This window comes from Scardinius erythrophthalmus, assembly GCF_964197995.2.
Source record: "Scardinius erythrophthalmus genome assembly, chromosome: 3".
NCBI lineage: Eukaryota > Metazoa > Chordata > Actinopteri > Cypriniformes > Leuciscidae > Scardinius > Scardinius erythrophthalmus.
The window spans coordinates 39004636-39031307 of record NC_138223.1 but is presented as its reverse complement, the minus strand read 5'-3'; the positions used below and the strand labels follow the sequence as shown (position 1 = coordinate 39031307).

The window sequence follows — 26672 nt, the reverse complement described above, 5'->3', positions numbered from 1 at the left end:
CAATGCATTAATGAAACCATCCTTGCTTGCACTCCCTAATGGAGACTATTTTTAGCTGCTTGGACAAGGGGAGTGAATGTTTCAGTCCTCAACTTTTTTTGTGCTTTGTACAGGCTGCTAATTTTAAAGCAATATAATATAGTAGATGCAGAGAGCAACCAATGTCTGATGGTTATGTCTTACTGTCATGAAGGAAGAATGGTTTCCTTGAACTCAATTGGCAAATCTATTATTATAGAAAAACTAAAGACAATGTTCTTTGCCACAGGCAGCTGGATCGATCTTGAAATACTGATACTTCCGATACTTAAGTTTTCTAGTGAGATTTTACCCTCACAAAATAATATTGACTGTGGCGGACTAGTGATTTTATTATTTAGTATAAAAAAATCATGCAAATCATACGGTTTAAATTAAATTATTACAATTAATTAAATATTAACATTAAAAAAAATGTATATATACATACATATTCCGATATTTAGGTTATTGTGTATTTACATTTGTAAGTACATTTTTTATAGACCTTGACAGGAATGAAAACGAGGCTGTGAGGGATAGACTTACTGTGTTTTCAATCGCATCCGCTTTAAAAAGCTGTATAAAGCTATAAAGAAAATATCTAACAGCCTATTACTACAACATAGAGAATTTAGCCTTATTAAAAGAACCAAGCAAAGCAAAGCCATTGACCTGAAAAGGGTATAATGCAGACTGCAGCTGAGAGGTGTTTAAAGAACATATGTGACCCTGGATCACAAAACCAGTCTTATGTTGCACGGGTATATTTGTGGCAATAGCCAACAAAACATTGTATGGGTCAAAATTATAGATTTTTCTTTTATGCCAAAAATCATTAGGATATTAGTAAAGATCATGTTCCATGAAGATATTTTGTACATTTCCCACCTTAAATATATAAAACATTTATTTTTGTGAATGGATGCAGCACTATCGCCAACATAAATGGACAACTTTAAAGGCGATTTTCTCAATATTTTGATTTTTCTGTACCCCCAGATTCCAGATTTTCAAATAGTTGTACAGTATCTCGGCCAAATATTGTCCTATCCTAACAAACCACACATCAATGGAAAGATTATGTATTCAGCTTCCAGATGATGTCTAAATCTCAATTTTAAAAAAAAATTACACATAAGACTGGTTTTGTGGTCCAGGGTCACATATAGCAGGAGAAACTGATTGAAAAGCACTTCACTTCATTCAGTTCCACTTGCCGTACAGTATGTTCTTCTCTTTTATGAGCTGATATGTATTTCTCTCATAGAAGTAAAAAGCCTCCATTAAGTCCTTTAGGCTGTTGCTTGACAATATAATAATGACCCCCAAGCTCTGTTGTCTTCACAAGAACTTTGAAACAACTAAAAGATTCCTAATTATTTAATTTTTTTAATAATTTTTCTTATAAATTCTTATTAAAAAACTTCTAGAAGTCAATATAAGTACCTATCCTACACAACTATTTGAAGGTTCTGATATGCATTAACGATGATGCTAAATAAACAATTAAGACAATATGAATTTTTATGTGAGAATTGTACTGACAGTATTCCTTAACCGTGCTCGAGACACCAGCTATCATGCTCCAAAACACAGCTAAACTTAAGCTAGATTTCCTAGACGGAGAAAGTTACAGTCTGTTTTCATGGTACAATGAACTCTTATCTCAAAAGATCAAGGGAAACTTCATTCCTTATTATAGGACCCCTTTAAAACGGGCTTGTACACGAAACGCGAGCAGTTCCCATTGAATCAGCAGCCTCTCCCCGCTAGCACCCCCTCGATAACATTTAACTACAACTCAATTTATCTCTCTGTCTTCATTGCTATCGTTCATTTATGCTTGTTAATTCCCCAGAGGCTTAAGATAATGTGGGCTATGCTTGAGTGCCAGGGCGAGAAGTGGCGTCTGACATGAATTCTAATGCAGCCTGAGGAGTAATGAGCATCTAGCATGAAGCCGTTGACTTGAAGGCTAATGTTAGCATGTTAACAAGTTGGGGATGAAGTTATGCCTCGTAAAGGTCGATCATGCTGTTGCCTCCGAGGCCACGGCTGGTCCTGACGTTTTCCAGGGCCAAGGTGAAGTACACCCCACGCGTGTCAGATATGTACAGGTTGTAGGTGTCATTCTGGTTCCACTCCTGGACGGCGGTGAAAACCTGACCTTGATCTGTGCTCACAATATGCATGTCCTAGAAAAAGAAAAAAGGGGAGAAAAGACAGCTGAAGGGTGAGGAAAAAAGAAAGCAGAAGTCATTAGTAAGGACCCCTGCTAGTTCTTGCTGGGCATGATCTACGGGATTACATGTTTGCGAAGAGCTCAGTTGAACATGTGTTTTAATGTATACCCAGCTGACCAAAGCTAGCCAACTGAAACGATGTTGTAATTCAGTCCTATAACTGGAGAAATGTGCAGAAATGTTCTTGGCATTGGTGACTAAAAACCTTTACTTTTGTGTAATCATTCATCCAAGCCAATAGGTGTAATTAGAAAAGCCAAAACCACTGTTGTATCAAGCGAGGTATCTGCAGGGGATTTGTAAGATGATTAAAAGCTAATAATTAATTAAATCATAAAAATTCACAAGTAAAATTCATACATGATTTTCAAATAAACAATCAAAATAAAACAGAAACCCCGTATCTCCATATTTTTTTTTTTTCTTCATAAATCATTTCTTTTGGTCACCCGTTATATCAGTCCCTGGGTTTTGCAAATATTTAACCAATGAAAAGCATTAAAAATAGCTTGTGACTAAAACGTGTAACTCCATTGGCTCCGCAAACTGCCGGTTGGTAAAGCCTCAAAACTTGGGGGTGGGAGGAGTTAAGATGAATGGGTAAATTTGCAATTTGAGGTAAATCCAGCCCTGTAACTGATTAAACATAACTAAATAAAACTGCAAATATTTTATTTTTTAATCAATCTGATACATTTGAAATTTTATGTAGCCTCTTACCTTTGGAAGGGAGTATTTGGGGATTTTGATGCGTACAAAATGTTCTCTTTGATAGGATACATAGTAGCTCGCTCTGCCAGTAGTCGTCACCTGAATGGGAAAAAAATACACATATCTCATATCGCAGATATCAAATAACTGGCTTCAACGCTGGAAGATCCATTGACAGTAAATATTGAATTGTCTTTGTACTTTAAAGAAAAGTTAAGAAGGGATCAGTATGACCAAAATATTACATAACACAGTATGAGTAATTTTATATAACACTGATGCTGTATATTAAAATATACACTCTAATATTGGCTTTGTCAAAAGTAACCTAACTGGCAACTCAGAGATGGGTAAGTTTCAGTATACAGGTATAAATAATTGGAAAACGTCTATTCCGGTAATGGAAGTTGAGCAAATTTTACATTACTAATTCATTGAGTCCTTAATAAACTAATAAAACAATCATTAAAAACATTTGGAGAAAAAACGATAGATATTCTGCTATACTGCAGTATACAACAAAAGTTACATTTTGTAATGCGCCTATCATCTATCAGCATGTCTAGCAGTAGTATATAGACCTTATGTAGCCCCGCCCCCTTTTCAGCACTGCGCTCGTTGAGTTTGGTCTTCCGGTTTGTGTTTCCACTTAATGTACCGCTCATTTTAAAATCTTCCAGGTATCCTGACATTTGTTATGACACCCACTTCAAACATCACAATGCCCATGATAACTTTCGTTAACTCTACAATAAGGAAATCCACTTCACCAGCTATTACTCTTCGACAGCGATGCCATAGAAATATACAGAGCTACCGCAAAAATGGCGCATAAGGTCTATGCTGTAATAGCATCCAGCCCTAGCACAGTCATTTAATGAGATGCTGAGCTATTAACCTTCTGTCTTCTCCAGCACATCAAACAAAGCTGTAAATTCAGAAGGCTAATTCAGTAACGGAATTGTGGAGTGTCTAGAACGGCTCGTTTAAAAGAATCTCCCCCTATGATTTGGAGGATACTGCATGGTCTGGATTTGTCGATGCCCTTTGCAGTTCAGGAGTGGAGTGGAGAGTGGTAAATATCTTGTAGGACAATCAATACCCTCATTATTCTCTGTCAAGAGAAATCTTTAATTCTCGCAAGCAACGCGGCTGCTCCCATCCCACTCCGAGGGGGATTGTTGGCGCTAATGATAGCGTGTGTAGCGAATACACACTGGTTGTTAGCATACACAGCAAGAACTGTCAGAAGCTTGTCAAATCTACAGCTACACAAGGGGGAATGGAGAATGAAATAAATAACCGTTTCACAGCACAAAAGATACTTCATTCTGCCAAAGTAGCGGGCATGTTTAATTCATCCCACCTCTTTTCATAATTTCAATTAGAGGGCATATATACACCCAACAGGATTCCGATTTGAACATGGGAATAAAATGGGTCCATGATTATATGACAGAAACAATTAAGCTTCTTAGCGGGTAACATGCTTTCAATAAAGGAGGAGAGAGAGGCAGAGGAGGAGAGTGGCGGTCTGCGGAAAGTTCTAAACAAACAGCATGTCCTACGTGTCTCCGAAAAGCGGCTCTGTGTGCAACAGAAGGAAGGAGCAGGCAGGATCGATGGTTTCCAGGGGCAGTTGAACTTCGAAAGAAATTGGGATGATCGATTTTTCTGTTTCACATTCTTTGGACTGTGATGCTACGTGACAAAACATTGGGGTTGAGCGTGTTATCTGCTCTGCTGTTCTTCCGAGAGGGATGGGAGTAAATGTTTTGAAACTTCCCATCAATGTGTGGAACTTTTCGGTTGGCTAGGAAATATTGCAATTCATAATTTCCAGTCTGAAGTTGTGGCCAATTTTGGCTATTGACGCAATTCTTTGTATTTTCCCACACTGCTACATTTCACAAAAAATTACAGAAAGTAACAATGAATTACACGTGAAATTTTAGGGCATTTTCAGACCTGCAGATCGTTGGATTTGTTCCGAAACAGGGACTAAGGGTACGTTTACATGACAACGACGTACAGAAAATGGAAACGTTTTTTTTTCTTTGCACAGGTGACAACATTGTCAAAACATCCCTGTTCACACGGATCTGTGAAAACAAATAAAAATGCTGTATTATGCAGCCAGGCCAGTAGTTGGCGATGTCATTTTGTAAAGAAACACTACGCGCCTATACATTGAACATGTAATACGCATGTAAATGACATCACCCTTTTCATAGATTCATGTTTTTGTAGTTTACACGGAGCAGACTTTCAAAAACTTGTACTTTGCGTTTTCAGGCCCCAAAAACGCTGTTGTCGTCTAAATGAACGGCCAAAACGCATAAAAAGTTTTCAGTTTTAGTTGAAAACCCCTTAATTTGTTACAATATTGCATTTTCGTCTTGGTCCATTTCACTTTCATGAGACAATGTTTCAAAGCATACCAAAATGGGGTTATTCAAGTCACATTTGAGTAAAACTGTCCTCTTATTGGTCAGTTTCCTCTGCGTCATCCTTCAATATGGCAATATGGATTGACAAGTTTGGTCCGCGAGCTTATTGTGGCTTTATCTGTAGCTGTCAAGACACTCGCAAACACTGACTCTAACTGATCAATAATTTTTAATTATATTTAAATATATATCAAATTTATAATGCAGTTAGAGCGGGAATCAAGAATTCGTTGGGACAGAATTATTGCACTGCACGACAAAAGCAATTATTCAACATTTTAAGATGAAGAGCCGCTGTTTAGTTTTCAACTGTGATAACTAATGTGCTCACTCACAGAATCGGACACTTCTGTTATCAATTATGATACCGCTTGGTTCGTTGGCTCGTTGGATTTGATTGCTTTCTCACCTCAATCAAACCGCCCCAGAGTTCGTTTTCAATCAGGACGAGACCACCTAGTTTGGGTGATCTCGGAGCAATTGTTTTGGTGCGGATCCAATCTGGATTCCCATGTTCATATACGCCCAAACTAACCAAACTAAGAGAGAAAGCTCACCAGGTTCTGAAACAAATGCTTAAAACGAGCCAGGTGTGAAAGGACTAAAATAGCATTTTCTTGTAAAATATACACTAATATACTTTTAAAAATTAGGTGCCCTAAAATAGTTCCCACCCTCATTTGCACTGTTTCGAAGACAATTGTTTTGCATGCAGACAGAAATGAATATATTCCAAAATGGTCCTGGATTGGAATTGGAAATTTAGGCCATTAACATTTAACTTTTTCCCTTGAGTATACGATTATTATTCTGATCCACCGGGAAGTTGAAAATGAGACAAACAAGCATGAACATAGATAAATATCCATATGAACTTCGCCTGAATGGTAAGGAAGCTTCACAAAGTTTTCGGTTTGCAATGACATGAGGGTGAGGAAATGATAGCAGAATGTTCATTTTCGGGTGAACTATTTCTTTAAGGTACATTCACACTGACAATGATCTGCAGCCCAAAGCAAGCAGAAGTCATTCATTTTCAATGAGATTTGGTGATTTGAGGCGATATGAGTGGCAGGAACCATTGTCGATGTGACAAAGGTAAGCAGAGTTCAACTTCATGCAAATGAGTAGCGATGCCATGGGAGTGAAGACAGAGGACCGTACGTGATCCGCCTCGTAATAGCTAGATATTTTCATTAAGTATGTAAAAAATTTTGGATGCCACTTGTTTCAAAGTGATTCTGAAAGGGAAACACTATATTTCACACTGTGTTCCGCAATCAAGTTATTGGTTCAGTTTAGTTGTTAGATTCTCTGTGAAGTTGCAAAGCTTGAGATTTTGCCAGACTGTGAGTTACAAGATCACCGCTCTACTAGTGCCTTATAAATGTGGAGCAACTGGAATGACCGAGCATTCCTCAGTGAAAATGATCTAATAAATTCCAACACGTCTGTTGCTCGAGAAAGTCCTTATCTCAAAGCCTAATTTAAAGTAAGGTGATCTCTGGTCCTTACCTGAACAAAAACGTATTCATCCTGAACCACGAGAGAGTTGGTCTCAATATATCCAGAAAATGGATGTGTCTTGCTGGATTCAGAGCAGGCTTGAGCTCTGCATGTCACATACTGACAATCTGTAGTAAGGAGAGACAGAAAAAGGATTCTAGCTGTTAATTAGATTCTGATTCTGGGGGCATTGAGTTTAATAACCTCTGACTGCTTCTTAGAATCTCTAAGGTCATCTTAGCTTCAGAAAACATCAAGTGGAAGTCATTATTTGCTCACCCTCCGAATTTTGGTTTTTGGAAGCTTGGTTACTATGAAATATTATTGTACAGAAAAAAATTCCTCAATTCTTTGTGCTCCGCAGAAAAAAGAAAGAAAAAACACCACGAGGGTGAGTAAACAATGACAGATTTTTCATTTTTGGGTGAACTATTCCTTTAACCAATGAGAGAAAGCAAGGAAGAGAGAGTCCGGGTCCTGCATTAATCTGCTATCAGATGGTGTATTTATCATGACGGTAATCCTGTCTAGCTGCCTGCAGGACTGGCTTTATCCTCAGCTTCAGAATTGATCCCCAAGCTCACGGGCTCTCGTCTCATCTCTTTTCCTCCTCTAACATCAGGTTTGAAGGAGGAGTGGACCGCAGATCAGTAAATGGGATGTGAGAGGAAGGTAAAAGTGAGAAGATGCAGGAGAAAGAGAATTCGAAATAACCTTATAGTACATAGTGTGAAGGAGCATTTCTTTGAATGGATGAGCATACTGAAGGAATATATCCCTTTGCTGAGCGAGCCAGTGTTTTGAGTCTGAATGAGACTCACAGTGACACTGAACGAAACAAAAAATATAGCTGGTGAAAGGTCTGGGACATGTTTCAGAGTTAATAGAATGAGTGTGTCACGCTCTGGCTTGACCTGGTAATCCAAAAATGAGGCTTGACGCAGATGAACGATGAAAACACATTTAATAACACTAGGCAACATGGAGAGAAACTTACCAACACGAAACCTTAACACAAGATAATGAACAAAAAGTGGATGCTGAACATTAGTGGTGGTTGAGGAGATTTCCCCGTTCTATGTAAAGCAATTTGAGTACCCAGAAAAGTGCTATATACATGTAATGAATTATAATTATTATTATTATTAAAATATGACTGAGGGTTTAAATACACAAGATAACAAGGGACTAAATGAAGGAAAGGTGATGGTGATTACTACTCATGGTAACAAACAAGGGTTGCTAAGGAGATTAACAAGACAGCAATGGAAACACAGGAAAAAGGAACTAAAATGAAATGAAAACAGATTCCTCTTTTTTTTTCAAACGAATCTGTTGAGTGAATGATAAAATGACAAAAAAAAAAACGGGAAAAATATGATGGTTTGAATGACGTGTTTTCAATATAATATAATATAATATAATATAATATAATATAATATAATATAATATAATATAATATAATATAATATAATATAATATAATATAATATAATATAATATAATATAATATAATATAATATAATATAATCACTTTTTTATCCCTTTGATGAATGAATTTGTAGTATTTTAGAGAGTATTATACAATAACTCACTTTTCTCAGCACTACATTGTAGGACAGAATTGAATAATAGACTAGTCTAGACTAGACTAGACTAGACTAGACTAGACTAGACTAGAATAGACTAGAATAGAATAGAATAGAATAGAATAGAATAGAATAGAATAGAATAGAACAATGAATAGAATAGAACAAATAGAATAGGACAATGGCTAAATCCATGACCATTCAAAAAATTTAAAGATATGAGTCACTGGGATGAATCAAAATTCTCAGCACTAGATTGCAGGACAGAATTGAATAATAAAGTAGACTAAAGTAGACTAGAGTAGACTAGACTAGACTAGACTAGACTAGACTAGACTAGAATAGAATAGAATAGAATAGAATAGAATAGAATAGAATAGAATAGAATAGAATAGAATAGAATAGAATAGAATAGAATAGAATAGAATAGAATAGGACAATGGCTAAATCCATGACCATTCAAAAAATCTAAAGATTTGAGTCATTGGGATGAATCAAAATTCTCAGCACTAGATTGTAGGACAGAATTTTATAATATACTGTAATAGAATAGAATAGAATAGAATAGAATAGAATAGAATAGAATAGAATAGAATAGAATAGAATAGAATAGAATAGAATAGCACAATGGCTAAATCCATGACCATTCAAATCTAAAGAATTGAGTCACTGGGATGATTTAAAATTCTCAGCACTAGATTGCAGGACAGAATTGAAGAATACAGACAACGAAAGACAGAAGCAACTCACGGCCATCGGGAGTGTGGGCCTCCATGTGCACTAGATCTAACTCCTTGTCCAGACCGGATACTGACCTGCATTAGACACACAACAGAGCCAGGAGAAAGACGTTTTATTACAGAGACGGGAAAAAAAAATCCATAACTGATGTCTTACTGAAGGTCCATTTCAGCCAGCAAAGTGACATAAGAGTTGTGAGGCGCTATTTCTCCAAATGCCACATGATGGGAAAAGTAATCAAGGTACATGTTGCAGCAGTAACTAGAAGTGTGTGTAAAACAATGTATTTGTAGGTGTATATTTGTGCATTGTTGTGACAGTGAAAATGTATAATGGGAATTAGAATGATGACACCTGCTGGAAACATGAGAGTTTGTTGCAAGTCCATACTAGTGCACTAGTCTAACAAGACAGTGTCTTTTATAGCTCAAGTAGTCTGTACTAGAAACGACTCTAGTGGTTCGCACTGAGTTACATATAATTTTAGCTACATATTGTGTGATTTGTTCACTTTTTAGTCACTTTGGTAAAAAAGGCATTGACTTAGAATGCAAATGTACGTTATTAGATTTTCCCTTGCAGCCGATTTTAATTTTTTTTTTAAAGTACTGTCCATTTCTTTTGTGTAAAACTATTGTTTTCATCTTTAAAGTCTAGATGTAGTATGGAGTACAATCTTCCTTTCTCTTTTGCTATTCTCAGCCATCTTTATGCCTCTATTTTCTTTCCATCTTGTCATGCTTATTTTCTCCTCTTCTTTGCCTCTATATTGAACAGAGAGGAGTTGTGCAATAAAGGTTATAGAGCTCAAACATCTGTGCAGATTTGATCTCACAGAGACATGCACAACAGCCTATGCTTTTTCTAAGCATAAGAGCGGGCAAAAAAAAAAGGACACAATTTTCAACCGTATCCATCTTCTCAATTGCTCAAACTCTTTCCACATTTCATCAATGCGCCAACCAGCACTCCCCTTGTTCGCCCATAAAAGTGTAAGTTAATAACATCGTGTGAGAAATGGAGATGAGGTGTGATTGTTACAGTATCACCTACCAGTAGAAGCGGTTCGGAGTCACTCGCTCATGAACTAGCTGCCACTTTCGGCCAAAGTCAAACGAGCTATACAGCTGCAAAAAGAGGAGAAAAGAGAGAGAAAAAATAGGCAGCCATTAAAATCTACAATCATTCGCTCTGTTAAGTTAAAGCCATGTAACCATTTGAAGGCAGTTTCTTCTCATCTCATTTAAGAACCTTTTCTGCAGAATAACTGATTCGTCATTGTGATTTGTATTTCATTACATAGTTGAATCATTGTGTGTGGTGCTTTTTTAAAGGATTGAGCAAAAAGCACAGTTCTTAAATCAGTTGTCATGGGTTAAGGAGAGCACCACTATGGATGAGCTTTTCTAGGTAATTCAACACACAATCGTATGGACATATATGCCATTTTAATGGTGTGGAAGATGGAAATTGTATTTACTGCACATAAACACTGTTAAGTGGGTCATATCATAAGGATCACATTTTTCTTGATATTTTGATATGTAAAAAAAGTTGTGTTTTAGTTTGAAAATACATTGTAACATTCATAACTCAAAACTATTTCCATCTATCCATCTATCCATCCATCCCTCTATCTATTGAGAGAGAATACAATGTGTAATATTTGTAAATATATATTATACCTTCGAAACTTGGTTAGTAAGTTATACGTTTTTTTAAATATTTTTTTGTTAAAGTTTTTGTTTTTTTGCTGTCACATAAATAGTTATATTTTAAAATATTGTACAATGTATCAGTGTTATTTTAGTTTTTATTTTAGCTTTATTATAGTTTTATTCATATTTTGAATTAGCTTTTATTTTTATATTTAGTTTTCCTTTTTTCATATGTTCAAAAAGTATTGCTATTTAGGCTCAATTTATTTATTTTTTATTTCAGTTTTAGCTAGTTTCAGTTTTTATTTATTTCCAGTTACTAATTTTAGTGCTTCAATTTAAAATGATTTCAGTTTATTGCCAAGGCAAGGTTTCAACTAATGTTTATATTTTATTTCAGCTTTATTTAAATTAACATAAATGTTTTTTAATAGTTTTAGATAATAACCCTGTTTTAAAGTGCAATAATATTTTACAATATCAGTTTAACCTAATATTATATATATATATATATACACAATATATACAAAAGTGCTAAGCAACTTTCTATATATATATATATATATATATATATATATATATATATATATATATAGGATTAGCACTTTTGTATTTTTAACAGAATTTGAGCCAGTCTCCTACTGGACTGTATCTAAATTATCCATTTTAGTACCGCTAGTCAGAGTCAACGACGATACATTTCCCCATTGTGTTCAGGAAATATATCAGACAAATGATATTTAGCGAAATACTTTCCTTCCGAATCTGTTACTCGTTATTATGGCTCAAATATTGGGACGTGACAGACATTGGGCCATACAACAGACAGGAACAAGAGAAGAGAACTGGCAGAAGTTAAAAGCACAGATCATTTGAGCCTCAGCACTTTACCTGGAGCTAGCAGCGCGTGAAACAGAACACACATTATAATGTGTCTAAATGGAATTATTTGGACTTGAAGCTGCGAAGTGAATCTCAAGGGAATCTTAATGGAAGAGATGAGTTCACTCAGGTCCGGAGGGAATTCATTTGGAAGTTTCTGCTCCACAATGTGCTCTAGTCTGTACATTCGTCTCAGTCCACAGAAAAGAACAGACTATACCTTCAATCTCTCTTTCTAGAGCCGTTAGGACAGCATTTCTCAAACATTTCTCAAAACGGGAGTCTGTCTCAAATAGCCGGGGGGGCCGCAGAAACTTTCTGAATTTTGAACAAAAATTGCACTGCAAGCAATATGAATGCAACAGAAGCAGCATTTTCTGCAGTCTGAGTTTCCTATTCATTTCCTCCACAGACATTTCGAATAAAGTGTTTAAGCGTTGAACCAAAAAAGCGAGATGGGGTCCGTGAACAGCTATGAACTTATGATAGGGTTCAAAAAGTTAGAGAAACCCTGGGTTAGGGATTGTTTTTCTAACACACAAAAAAAGAGACAAAATACACGTGCAACTGTGTTGTGGAGAAGTCATCCTTCCTTCATTTCTACAGAAACATTGATGTAATTGTTCAAATAATCAAACAAACAGAGACACAAGTCAAAAAATGCCTGAAGATTGCATTGTACGTCTTGACAAGTCACTGAACATTACATTAACTCCGAACAAAGAGAGTTTGCAGCACAAGCTGTTTACTCACAGGAGCTGGAAGCATCACACAAACTCTCAATAACAGGATTGATGCTTTTGATGAGATCTGAAAAGATTGTTTGTGAGAAGACTCACCCATATCATTGAAGACCCATCAAATCCAGAAATACACAATGTTCAAAATGTACAGTAAAACGTCAGTTTACATAAATTCCCAAATTGATCGTTGTCTAAATTAATGATCAATTAATCGATAACCTTAACCAATTAAATAAGTTGGAGAACAGACTCACATCTTATGACCCATATAGAGTCATGTTTTCCCATACATTGCCAGAAATATAAGTTAGACATATTGAACATACTGTCAAAGAAGTGCAGAAAGACCCCTTACTGACTCGAAACATCCCACCAGCTGGCTTCATGACATATGAGTGCCAGCATGACCCCTACAAGTTGCTAAACACATGGCCTAATTTCCACTGCTCTAATTGTGTTTCTGCATGCCCAGCCGCACAATTAATGGCAAAGCCTGGCGCGTTCCTATTACACTGATTGATGCCACTGTTGATAGGCCCCCTGCCGGGAATAGAGCGTTGTTATTCTAGTCCTACAGTGAGAAGGCACCAACCCAGTCAAGCTCTGGCCTATTTCAACCACAATTCTTTATGATTATTGATGGCTAATGTAGACAGAGTATAAAAAAATGGAAATGATATAGGAACTAATGTTCCTTAAGATAGAAAAAAAATTGATTAATATAACTTTTGTATAAATATTTTTAGCTGTCTTTGCCTATGATAACACTAGAGGGATAGTGTTGTTAAGATTTTATGTGAAGACAAAGTGAACCCCGAAAGACAATTATACATCTGTTGTGGAAATTCTTTTCTCAACTTTTATCAATAATTGTAAGACAGTAGGATATCTCAAAGGTTAACAAAGATCAGCTTTATTTCTTGCAAGAAAGGCAGTTCACACATCAGTCAGAGTCTGATATGAGAAGGGCCCCGACTTCTCCTTTTTGCCCAGCTTATATACTCTTAACACATCCTGGTCTGTCTCAAAAGATCGCCTTGGTTTACCTTAAAAGGCAACACGTCTTTGTTCAACATAACATAAATTCTATCTAGACAGAACAGTATCACGTCTGCAAAAGTTTCCTGTTGTTTAGCTGCTTCATTTTCACACATATTGCCTATCTTTAATTTGATCAAAGCTGCGCACATACTTTTCACACTTGAAGTACACAATAGGTCACTTGAAGTACACATTGTCTCTTTGTTACTTAGTCTTCTAACCCAGAACATTTTGTCCTTGCAAGCTTATCTTAACTTATACATTTCTAAAACTTGGTTACATATCTTTAATAATGTACTTTAGCTTATATGATTATATTTCTTTAAATGCTTATGAGTAAAAATAAATGTTCAACGTTAACACAAGTTGCACACATCTGAAAGTACATCTAAATGTAAAATTTCCATTACACATCACACTTAAAAGTATATGAATGTTATTGTATATTGTAACTACAGAAGTTCATTGTCAAGGATTGACAACGACACAAAGTGTCCAAACAGCGTCCAATTTTCTTAAATGAGTTAGTTCACACAAAAATTATGCCATTAATTACTCACCCTCATGTTGTTCCAAACCCGTAAGACTTTCGTTCATCTTCAGAACACAAATGAAGATCTTTTTTAATGAAATCTGAGAGCTTTCTTCTCCTCCATTGACAGTCTATGCAACTACCACTTTTAAGGTCCTGAAAGGTAGTAAAGACATCATTAAAGTAATCCATGCGACTCCAGTGGTTTAACCTCAATTTCATGAAGCGACGCAAGTGCTTTGTTTGCGTAAAAAAAAACATTACACAATTTACCACTTTATTTACGAAACGTTAATCTCCAACGCGTGTTCATGAGAGCACCACGACGCATGAGAGTTGCGTTGACGCGAGAGCAGACGTTGTTGCATGAAAGTACATTGGAGATTAATATTTTGCATATAAAGCAGTAAAAATTTTATTTAATTTTTTTTATACAAACAAAGCACTTGCGTCGCTTCATAAAATTGAGGTTAAACCACTGGACTCACATGGAATACTTTAATGATGTCTTTCCGGGGCTTGAAAGTGGTAGTTGCATAGGCGGTCAATGGAGGGACAGAAAGCTCTCAGATTTCATCAAAAAGATCTTCATGTGTGTTCTGAAGATGAACGAAAGTCTTACTGGTTTGGAACGACATGAGGGTAATTAATCAAATAATTAAAATTTTGGGGTGAACTAACCTTTTCATTTTAAACTACATATGTAATGTACAGTCAGCCGGACATTATTGCTAAACAAATAAATTGGACATGGAAAATTGATTTAAGTTGAAGTTGCGATAGTCTTTTCTTCCCTATTGTGAAGTATATCTGAGAAAATGTGTGAAAAAAATTACCCTCACACCAGTAAACACATCATCAGAAATGAGAAGAGATGAGTTGCAGGAGGGAGGGGAAGTTATGTTGATTAAAGATTACAAGGGCACATGAATTAAAAGATGACGTGCATGGATAAATCAAGAGTTGTCCATTTAACTCCTCTTTAAAATATTATTAAGACTTTTGTTATACCATTTAACATGTATTTGAAACTTTTTATGACCTTAAATTTGATCAAACTGAATGCAAGACTTTTTCAGGACCCACAGGGTCCCTGCAAACAAGAGTTTCAGTGCCTCGTCACATTTTTAGACCTTTCAAAACAAGTCAGTGCTTAATCAGATCTCAAATTGTCCCGGGCCTTTCACATTTAACGCAATCTGTCCAAATACGGGGGACAGGGTGGATTGGGGCGACTTGTATATATCCCTTGTCAGTGTAAGAGCCTATGGACCACTGGGTCCCTCATAAGCGTGGACGTTGACATATTGTGCCGCTGGCTGAGCTCAACCTGTAGTCATTCATCAGCCGGATGACATGCTCAATTTTAAAAGCTCGGAGCTGTCACAAAGTCGGCTTCATAGCTTCCCACTTACATCAATAAATCACTAGCTGCAGCAAGGACCCACTGCTGACAGTCAGTGACTGCCAACAGGGAGACTCTGGGGCCTTCTAATAGGAGGTGAGGGGAACAGGGAGAGGAGAGCTGATTTTAATAATGTACTTATAATGAAAAAGAAAATCTATAGCACATATTTGCATAACGCCCTGAACACTTGGATCATTTCCATTAAATTGTGATGGAGAGAGCAGGGAATATCAGGCATGGTTTGGAGGAGGAGGGTGAGGATGAACCACGCCAGGAAAAAGACAGGAAATAAGAAACGGCATTTAATAGCATGGAATAAGAAAGCAATTCATCTGGGAATATTTTAGAGACACATGAAACAAATGGCCGAAGTTTGTAAAAGAAATTACAGACAAAACATAACCGCAACCGCTGAGCTTAGGTTTTGTTTCTATTAGGTCAACTTACAGAAGGAACAAATACTTAGCGGAGTTTACACTTAGCATCACCCAATTAGAACACAGCGCATTTACATTTGTCCCACTTCACGTAGATTTTTCTCCCTTTTTTCTTCTCTTTTCTCTCCTATCCTAATTAGGGCTACATGATTTGCCACGATCATGAACATGTAGATACATACAGCATTCCATTTAGATCTATTACCGCTGTGTCAAAGGTTTCTATTTCCAGTGTGCACTGAACATAAGCCAATCACAGTTGAGCGCATGAACCCAATGGCCAATCAGAGAGATGTTTAAATTAGTCACTGGGCAAAAGGATTCTGCTCAAAATGCAGAAGCTGCATCCACAATTGCATGCTGTATATTAGGTACTACATTTGGTTTCAAATTTAGGCTACTTTGTGGTCGTAAAAAAAGCATGTTCTCTAGAATTGATAAGATACGAAGATGAGTGGGTATTTATGTGACTTTTTTTAACTAATTTGGGCATGTGACATTTGCTAGATTTGAATTATAATTATAATTACAAGGGGAGAGACGAGATCTCGTGCCATGACATCTAGCGATATTAAAACGTGACGATATTTGAAAAGTTGTCTCGGAGCATGACGGAGTTGAGTTTGTTGCAAAACCTTGCTGTTTGTTTGGTTTCCCAATAACGTGCATTTGGGAATGCATATGAAGAGAATGTGCACCATTTCACCAGATTTATAATGTAAATCATTTATTAACCTACGCCAACAGAGGAGAATACAATATGTTTCCAAATTTGTGAATTGTTGTTCATCCCGATTTCAAAATAAAAGTTTAAACCCTCGCTCTGAGTTTGCATGTTTTGATGTCCACATGTTCTTGTTCAAGAAATAGGCGGTGGGTGTAGCATCTCTATCGTAAAGAATTGGACAAATATTAAAGATTAAGTGGACATTTTGTTTGGACAATATTAAACAAGGATTTGATCTGTAAAGTGTAACAATATCCATCACCAGGCTTTTGGCACCCTCTGCAGGCATTTGTTATAATACTGTACATATGTTGATTAGCCTATGTTTATATTATGTATATTACATTATGTATTTTAACAGTGTTCATAACTTGCCTTTGAACCAATAATTGCATTGTTGTTATTATATTTAAGTCAATTTAAAGCCTGTTGTTTACTTCAATAACCACAAAAATGATCTGATTACTCGATTAATCGGCAAAATAATCAACTGATTATCGAAATAATCATTAGCGACAGCACTAGATTAGTTAAAGGAACACACTGACTTTTTAGGACTTTAGCTTATTCGCCGTATCCCCTTCTGAGGCCTAAAATGACAAATGGGACACCCTACGGTCTCACGGACTTAACGGACACGCGCACGAGGAAGACATTGTAAGTCCACAAGACCGAAAGTGCATATGAAGTGTGCTATTTGGGACAGGGCCAATATTGTGTATCATCTTGTGAGATAATTGTATCGTCATACGCCTAATAATAACATTAAAGTCCAAGTAAAAATTGTATACCTCTAGTTAGAATCATACAAGTTATTAACTTTGTGTGTGCTGACAGCCTCTGTGAAGTAACAAAGAAAGAAAAAAAGAGGAGGCAAACAATGTATGACTGGTAAGATGTGTTAATGGATACTAACACATTCGTAGTATAAGAATAAATAAATGTTATGATGCCATCAATGAATTTCAGCGTTGACAGCTTGGTCTCCAGAAGTTAGGCGTTCAGAATCTTAGAGATCTCTACAGTGTTTAAATGATCTGTCAAGCACAAAATGTTTAAGCTAGCAAGGCAGATGGCAGGATTTGCCCAATTTATGACTTAAATTAGCGGCAGGAGGACACATTTAGCTTGCTCATCTGCACTTTTCAAGGGACTCAGTTTGACTAAGTCCAAAAATAGCTAGCTTGGCAAAATTCAAAGATGCTGGTCATTTAGAGTTTATATATAGAGCATTTGTGTGTGTGTGTGTGTGTGTGTATGTGTGTGTGTGTGCGTGTGTGTGTGTGTGTGTGTGTGTGTGTGTGTGTGTGTGTGTGTGTGTGTGTGTGTGTGTGTGTGTGTGTGTGTGTGTGTGTGTGTGTGTGTAGCCTACAGATAAACCCATAGATTCTCTCTCTCATTGAGCATTTCAGCAGTATCGGACTGATTCTATGGCCAGGGACGGGGGAATATGTTTTAGGTTGGGGATGCTGTTTTTTTTTTTTTTTGAATAAGAAACAATATCAAGTCTATAAAACTCGTCAAAACTCCGCGAATCACAACAAGCATATCAGTGAGAACACTCAAACAGCATACACACACCTGGACTTGACTGCACATCACATTTTTGACATTATAGATAGGCTAATGCTTTCAGTCGTAATGAAACGGACCGGTCTACGGGACATAAATTAAGCCTTTAAATAAAAGGGTTATTGGGCTGTTTACACTGTCATATACAATAAAAAAGCCTGCACAGCGACAGGACATAGAAATGAACACAAAAACTGCCTAATGCCAACCTTACACAACACTGACGGTGGACTTGCGCTGCAGACTTTTTTTTGTTTTTTTGTTTTTTTGAGCGGCTGCTGACAAATCCTTTCTACGCGCACACACACAATATGACGTCACAATCTGCGCGTATGTTTTAAAAAACATAATTTAACATAAATAGTCCTAACACTTTTTAAATAGCCCACTTAAAGTCTTTATTTCATAATAAATTACTAAATGCTTAAAATGAATAAATATACTGTAAATGAACAAACATTTTCGTTACATTTACAATCCTGTGAAAACAGGGGGTGCTGCAGTGAGAGACTGACCATGAATTTTCTTAACACTTCTTTTTTTGGGGTAGGTTGCCAGGTATTCCCCCAACACTCCCCATGACATGGTTTGGGACTCTCTCACACACGAATGCACACCTACGGACAATTTAGCATCTCCAGTTTAACTATACTGCATGGTTTGGATTGTGAGGAAACCGGAGCACCCGGAAGAAAAACCCACATGGACACAGGGAGAACATGCAAACTCCACACAGAAAGGACTCCTGGCTCAGCCGGGACTGGAACCAGGGACCTTCTTACTGTAAGGCGACAGTGCTACCCATGCTACTTTGAATATGAGAGTTTACTGAATTTAGTTCTTACAATGAAGTATTACCTTTGACTACATTTATTTGTCCATTTTTTGTTTTGTATTATTCCTTATTTATTGTAATCCAATTTAAATCCATTTTTAAATACTTCCTTTTTCTCTTCTAACTTTTCTTCTAATTCCTAACTTTCTCCTAATTTATGCTTTGTTCTTCTCTTTGGCTGTTTGTCCAACCAATAGAAAATGGATGTAGTGGAAGCTTGCAATTCCGTTTGGTGTCTCTAGAGGCCCTGAAGTTACAAATTTCACCTTTGAACTTGTATTTAACCCAAACAATTCCTGTCCCTTTTTAATTAATCTCTTTAAAAACGATTCGAAGAGTGTTCACATGCATATAAACACCTCTTAAATACTTTCAGAGAATATTCAGCTTCTCCAGTGAAGTGTTGACCTGCCCTGCAGAGAAGGAGAATGAGTAGGTTATACAATTATGGAAACGAGCAACCAAGCGTTATTGTCTGACCATTTTCATAATTCACTTTTATACCAGCTAATTGCGTTAGCTATAAATTCCCGATGCACTTATATACAGCACTCTAAATCATCTGGCGTCCTGTAGAGAGAGCCTGCAATGGCAATAGCTGAACTAATCCTTCCTTTCTTCATTTCCCTGTCGAACTAAAACACGCTCAGTGATCACAATCCCAAGACATTATAGGCAGAAGAAGGTAGCATATATGCAAATCATGCATCAGTATTGTTCGGGTTGGGGTTTATCTTTGACACCCAGGCCCCCAACATTACACCTCTCTAAACTGTCACTCTCAATTTTGCCAAAACCATTAACATTTTTTAGAAGTGTTTTGACTGGTGCATTTTTCAAGGGTGTTAGACATGCTCTTCCCTGTTGACTTTGAAAATAAACTTTATTTAACTTGTCCATTTACAATAGCTGACAGTTGATATATGGTTTGTTGAAAGTCTGTTTATGAACCAACAAATGTCATTTCCATTTTGATATTAAATTATGTATTGCATATAAGAGCATTCTGTGAAATTACATTTTTTAAATAAAATAAAAAAGTCCTTAAAGGGGAACTATGCAGTTTTTTTTTTTTTTTGCATAATTTACCTTAACTGAACAGCTTCGGAGTCATTGGAATGGTTATATGACTTTTTTTCGGGTTGAATGGTGGCCGTCTCGCTTCCCCCTAGCGCCTGTGAGCGGAAAAACCACCCTTGCAACTTTGGGCTGGCGTGATATCAGGTCTCGCGATGTAACGAATTGCTTTACGGAACTGCACACATACATTTATATGCTAGCCTTCTGTATATCATATACATACCTCATACCATGCATTTGCTGGCTTCTTTGAAAACAAATGCACATGACCAGAGGGATAAGATGGGAGGGGGGAGAGTCGCCAACGAGTTTTTACGACAGTGTTGTCAAATATCTATTCTGAAGCTGTAGGGGGAGCTCTATAGAGAAATCCGCGAGCAAAAAGCAAAGAAAACGGCGAAGAAATTGCCAAAACTGAATAGCGCCGCTTTAAATATCTCACTAATGCTAAAATCATCTCCTTTTTTATCTGAAGCATGCTCTGACAATGTTGTTTCCTAAGTAAACATGCTCTAACTTAAAAAAAATTAAAAATAAATAAAAAAAACACCTTTATTAGTAACAATAGTTGGCTGTCATGCCTCAACTGAGGAACTACAAATAAAATATATATTAAAATTGTGTATTTCATGTTCTGTTTAGATTATCATAGTTTTCGAAATGTATAATTGCAAGAATTTAGGTCTGGGACAATAAGAACGATACAAGAAGAAGGTCCCATATGGTTAACACTTTTGAAGAAGAGAAAAAAATAAACCAACAGAGATTTTAGTTTGCTTTGACCATCATATCAAACCTGGTTCAGATGGTGTCAGGTAAGATCAGAGAGCATCTGTGCATTCCTGTGGGGCAACAGTTGATGAGGTGGTACTATTTGCCCAATGAGCCAGTCACCCCATGAAAATTAATGAATTGATCGGGTTATTAAAGGCACTTTATCAAAGGCACAGTCCTCCAAAATCCTGTCTGGCACAGCGTCGTGCACTCCAAAGCAAATGAGGTAACCGCCGGAAAACACTGATGTAGAATATAAAAGAAATAGCCATTTTTACTTCTGCTGAAAATGTTTTCCTCATTAACAGATGTTCATTAGTGAACAAAAAAGTGCACTCCTGCACGTATGAATTCATGCACTGTGGAAATACTTGAATAATTTATCACAATAGTATGTATAGCTCAAATGCATCAATTAAGTATTTTACTATAAACATTCATTCATTCATTACTTAAATTATAATATGTAACTCTTTTTAAGGTCTACAGGTTGCAATTCCATTTGTTGCCAATAGGGGTGCGAAAAAAAATGGGGTAATAATGGGGTTGTTTGAATGGGGTCCAAAAGCCATTTGTAACAGTGTTCCAGAATATTGTTCTGTTATTGTTTACACTACTGTTCAAAAGTTTGGGGTCAGTAAGATTACTTTGGTAGCACTTTATTTCACAGTCCTGTTTCACATGAACTTACTACTTTTGTAATTTAGTGACATGTGAAGGCAACCCATACACGGAATTTGTCCTCTTCATTTAACCCATCCAAGTTAGTGCACACATTATTGTAGTAATGATACTAACTGGGTAATAACTAGGTACTAACCCTGAACCTTTACCCCTAAACCTTAACCCATGTAGTTACCTTACGCAGTATTTTTGTGGGTAAGTACACTCTAAGTACATTGTAAGTGCATGTAGTGTTAAGTGAACTTCAACAATTTATTTCGTTTTCAAAAGTAATGTATACTTTTATTCATCAAGAAAACACTGAATTGATCAAAAGTGATAGTAAAGACATTTACATTGCTACAAAACATTTCTGTTTCAAATAAATGAAATAAACTATTAGTCCTCATGAATACTCCATTAGTCATCATGAATACTCTGAGAAGCTAAACAGTCTTGGCTTGGCACTGGAATTGCGTGTTCCACATTAAGGGAAGTTCAGAATGCCTGGAAGGCTTCGTAAGGAGGCATTCAAGCGAGGCGTGAAGAGGGAGGTTAGACACAGGGAGGTGACAGGCGGGAATCCGGCTAAAGATACGTGCCATCTGGATGAGCAGTGAGCTGAGAAATTCAGCTCTAACAGCACTGAAACAACTGACTTCACTGCAAAGAGGTAAAGGTGCACACGGACACACACGTTCCTTGCTCACACACTCAAAAGAGAAGTCACCAATGGACATACAGAGTTTGAGAGAGAATTATACAAAGGGTTGATGGAGTGCATGAACATATACACTAAGGTCGCTCAAGTTTACATCATGAGCTATGAGGTACGACAGGCCATCATATATTGTGAATATAGACACGACTAAAGGCACGTTGTTAGGCACGGCACGCACCGGCCTGTCTGCAAAACCTTCAGCCATGAATATATTCAAAATACTGGATGCCCTCAAGTTCCTTATTGCTTATTACTTCATAAAATGCCATTAAAATGTAAATGATTTTATTTTTTAAAAATCATATATTTATAGTCCCTGACATGTACCATTATTCAAAAGTTTGGGGTCAACAAGACTTTTTATAAATTTTTACAGAAACCTTTTATACTCACCAAAGCAGCATTTATTTAATCAAAATATAGGCTAGCCTAGTAAAAAAAAAAATTAAAAAAAAAAGCATTATTCTGAAATATTATTACAATTTTTAAAAAATGTATTTAATATATTTTCAAAAGTAATTTATTCCTGTGATAGTAAAGCTGAATTCTCAGCGTTATTACTCCAGTCTTCAGTGTCACATGATCCTTCAGAAATCATTCTAATATGATGATATGATGCTCAAGAAATATTTCTTATCGTTTCTTTCTAAAGAAAGAAAGAAAGAAAGAAAAGAATCTTATTAACCCAAAGCTTTTGAACAGTATGTGTAAACAGTAAAAGAAAGTTATTTGGAAAACTAGCTTCGTTTACATGGTCACCTTTTGTTTTAATCGGAATGAATCCGAACGTAGTGTTTGCATGAACACTAAATAAAGTGATCAGGTTGATGTGCGCGTTTACATTGTCACAAGCTTCAAACCGGAATCGATTTTTTTTTAATGCCCACACAGCACGAATATAGTTTCCTGCTGTTTGTGCATACTAACCATTCTCCACTTTTCTTTGTTTTAAAGAGCAAACTTAAAGGGATAGTTCACGCAAAAATGTTAATTTTGTCATCATTTACTTACCCTCAATTTGTTACAAACCTGCCTGAGTTTTTTTTACGCTCGCCAGCAGTGCACGCAGTTTTCAAACGGACGAGCAGAGGACGAGAGAATATTGCAAGATACCGAAGAATAAGAAGATATTTGAAGTAAGTTTTTAAGGTTAAGCATCAGGGTTGTTTGATCTGGATACATTTTATGAGACGCTGTGTGAGTAAATAAGGCTGCAATACTCTACCAGTTTATCAGACTAGAGAGATCGTTCGCAATTTAGCATAACAATCCGTACGCTTACACCTGTGCTAGTAATACATGCATATACCATGCCGTGTACGTTACAGTATACAAATGTTTAGCTAATGTGGGGAAGTAGGCTACAGCTGTCAGTGTTCACTTTTGGCAGTTTGAAATTGATTAGGTTGCTCAGTTAGGCTACTTCAGTTCAGAATAGGGCTAGCAATGATCAAATTGGTAACTTAGACTGGTAGTTGATTTTAATGTATAGTTATGAATGGAATTTAAATCACTCTCTCCCCGCCAGTGACGAGTAGGGGTCATAGAATGAGAATTCAAATGTTCATTGATCCTTTGACAGTTAAGAGTTTGTTATACTATAAAAATACCCTGTAAGTTTCAAAACTCAAAACTTTCTTGTTATTCCAAAAACTGCTTTTATTGAAACCAAGGCCAGCAAACGACAGGATCTAAAAAGTGGAGACTTGTCACGTCACACTTCAGCTTTGGCCCCGCCCACTGGAGCGTTAGTGAACAGTGACATGAGAACGAGAAAAGATCGATACAGGATCAATACCATTACCTTCCAAACAATCCTAATGCTTGGATAGTGTTTTTTTTTTCAACAATGTGAATGTCTCAGCAGTGCATTATTTGTTTGTATTCAGTGTATTTCACTGTGGAATATTTGGTAAATTTCGGCGCATGCTTCGCAAACAGACTTTTACGAAATGGATCTGCCAGCAACGCCACAAACATATAAGTAGTCACGTTTATTCTAATGCCTGATCTGTGATCAGTGATTTCTGATGTAATTATTCAAGTTCAGACAGATTATCTTTCAAAATATCGTTCAATACTGTTTATGCATCAGTAAATCAAGTGACTAAACAATCAACTTCATGTCGGATAAAAATAATATTATTTAAACTGTGATTAAATTATATAAAGAAAGCAATCAAAGAGCGCTCCCTTTCCAATTGCCCAAGCTGTCAATCAAACAGCGCGAGTTTATCTGGACACTTGCCAAAACTCGTTGAAATCAATCATCACAAAATCATGATGCTGTTACGATGTACAGTACAACGAAACTCTTACTGTATTTACATTGTGTTTGCATTGTTATTTGGTGAAAGCCAGAGGTGAAATTTCATACGCGATCAACAGACTGTCTGTCATCTGCTCAGTGCTCATCACTGCAACTTTTCATGTGATGGGAATAGATCATTATGATCAATATTTTTCACGATTCCTTAATCTCGATAGCTGTTATAGTAAAAACGTAGTAAGAGTTTTCGAGAGAGTTCCACATGTAATACTAGCTATTTCATATGCAAACATGTCAGCCAATCACAGCAGTGGGCGTTTACACTGAAGTCTCAAAGCAGACACGCCCCTTAAAACAAAGCGTTCAAATCAGAGGCTAAAATCAGGCTTGGAAAAATGCCTTTTATTTATAAATTGACAATTTTTGATGTTAAAATCATAAACTAACATTATAAGGGCACCCCAGGAAACATTATAAAATAATAAAATCCAGTCTATGACCCCTTTAAAGAAGCACAAACAGGCAGATCAGGTGCAAACAGACCCCAGCCCTTGCATCACCACTGGACCCTAGAGCAGCTCCCTACCTGAGGCTAGTCAGAGTCAGTGTGGTCAGACTTCACGACCGCCAACAGCTCAGAGCATCTACCAGACACAGGCAGTCAATCACATAACGAATTCAGGAATTTAAGTTGAGATGATTTCGTCAAATTAAAAGGATAGTTCACCCAAAAAGAAGATATGTTAAAGCATGTTGGTAACCAAATAGTTTTGGGTTCCCGTTGACTTCCATTGTATTTTTTCTTTCTATACTATGGATGTTGAGGGAAACAAAACTGTGTGGTTGCCAACATGCTTTAAAATATCTTCTTTTGTGTTCCGCAGAAGAAGGTCATACAGGTTTGGACCTTTAAAATGTTGGTTCATGTGTGTTCTTGTTGTTGATGGCTGTGGCATTTATATTGTGATTATACACTAATGGTTCTTGTGTTATAAATAGATGTATCAAGAGAGGACACCGATACATCTGATTACTGTGTGTGTGTGTGTGTGTGTGTGTGTACCCCCGAAAGTATACGCACTATGCATACACTACGTAATGTGGTCTAGTAGATTAGATTAGCGCGTGCACATTTAGAGCCCACACTTTCACTGCATGATTTAGTCTATTAAAATGCATTTAGAATGTCCCCAGATTCAAGATAAAGGGGCAAAAATGTATAGCCAAATTTTTTTTTTCCTATTTTATTACTTACTGTTTAAATGAGTTAATCTAGTAGCTTTTGCTGTCATAACCTTATTTATTATGGTTACATTTATCAAAAATAATGAAAACAATACTAGGCTTATTTTATAGGCCCATTTTCTTTTCTTTTATTATTTTTTTTTGTTGTGGGGCCTGTGAAAATTTTGGCAGGGCAAGTAAAAATTTGAACCACTGGCCTGGGCCAGTAGAAAAAATCCTTAGCGTTGAACCCTGAGTTGAATGTAAATAAAAGTGTTCTGTGCGAACAGCCACAGATTCTCCAATTTTTAACCCCTACTGGCAACAAATGGAACTGCAACCTGTTGCTAAACAATGATAAACAGTAAACCTTAATAAATAATTCTACATAATAAAATACATAAACAAAAATAATCCTACACATTAAAATAAAATTAACATAAAAAAATGTATTAAACAGTTCAGTGATATACCTAATTACCAATGTGAATGGACATCACACGCACAATTACACTCACTGAAGTTGAAGGCTTGTGCGTCTGCTATTTTTCCCACTGTAATCCTCTAAAAGGGCTATACGCCAGATCTTCCTTGCAAAGTCATTCTGCATTACTAATCAAAGCAATGAAAGGTGGCGTTCTAGGCTTAAATTACATGACCCCATGCGCGCCACATTAAGAGACACAAATCCATCTACTTCAGTTAGACATGGTGCGTATTACAGCCGGTAATCTCTCACAGCCTCTCCAGAAGCGAGGAGTCATCCGCCCGAGACACAGTTCATGCTATTACTATTAACACCTCGTGCTGCTAATTTCAAAACACAATGTATTTTAGCTGCAACAA

The 26672-nt window shown here is 36.6% G+C and overlaps 1 protein-coding gene across 1 annotated transcript in view; it reads right to left on the bottom strand.

Annotated features, from left to right (window-relative positions):
* The window catches only part of sorcs3a (sortilin related VPS10 domain containing receptor 3a), a gene marked incomplete at its 5' end in the record, with an annotated part of 250852 nt that overhangs the window by 53835 nt on the left and 170345 nt on the right, over positions 1-26672 (bottom strand). The window contains 5 exons of the mRNA XM_081360716.1: positions 2037-2216; positions 2985-3074; positions 6941-7059; positions 9270-9334; positions 10314-10387. Coding sequence (XP_081216842.1) covers positions 2037-2216; positions 2985-3074; positions 6941-7059; positions 9270-9334; positions 10314-10387 — 528 coding nt within the window. The remainder of the gene's footprint in view (positions 1-2036; positions 2217-2984; positions 3075-6940; positions 7060-9269; positions 9335-10313; positions 10388-26672) is intronic.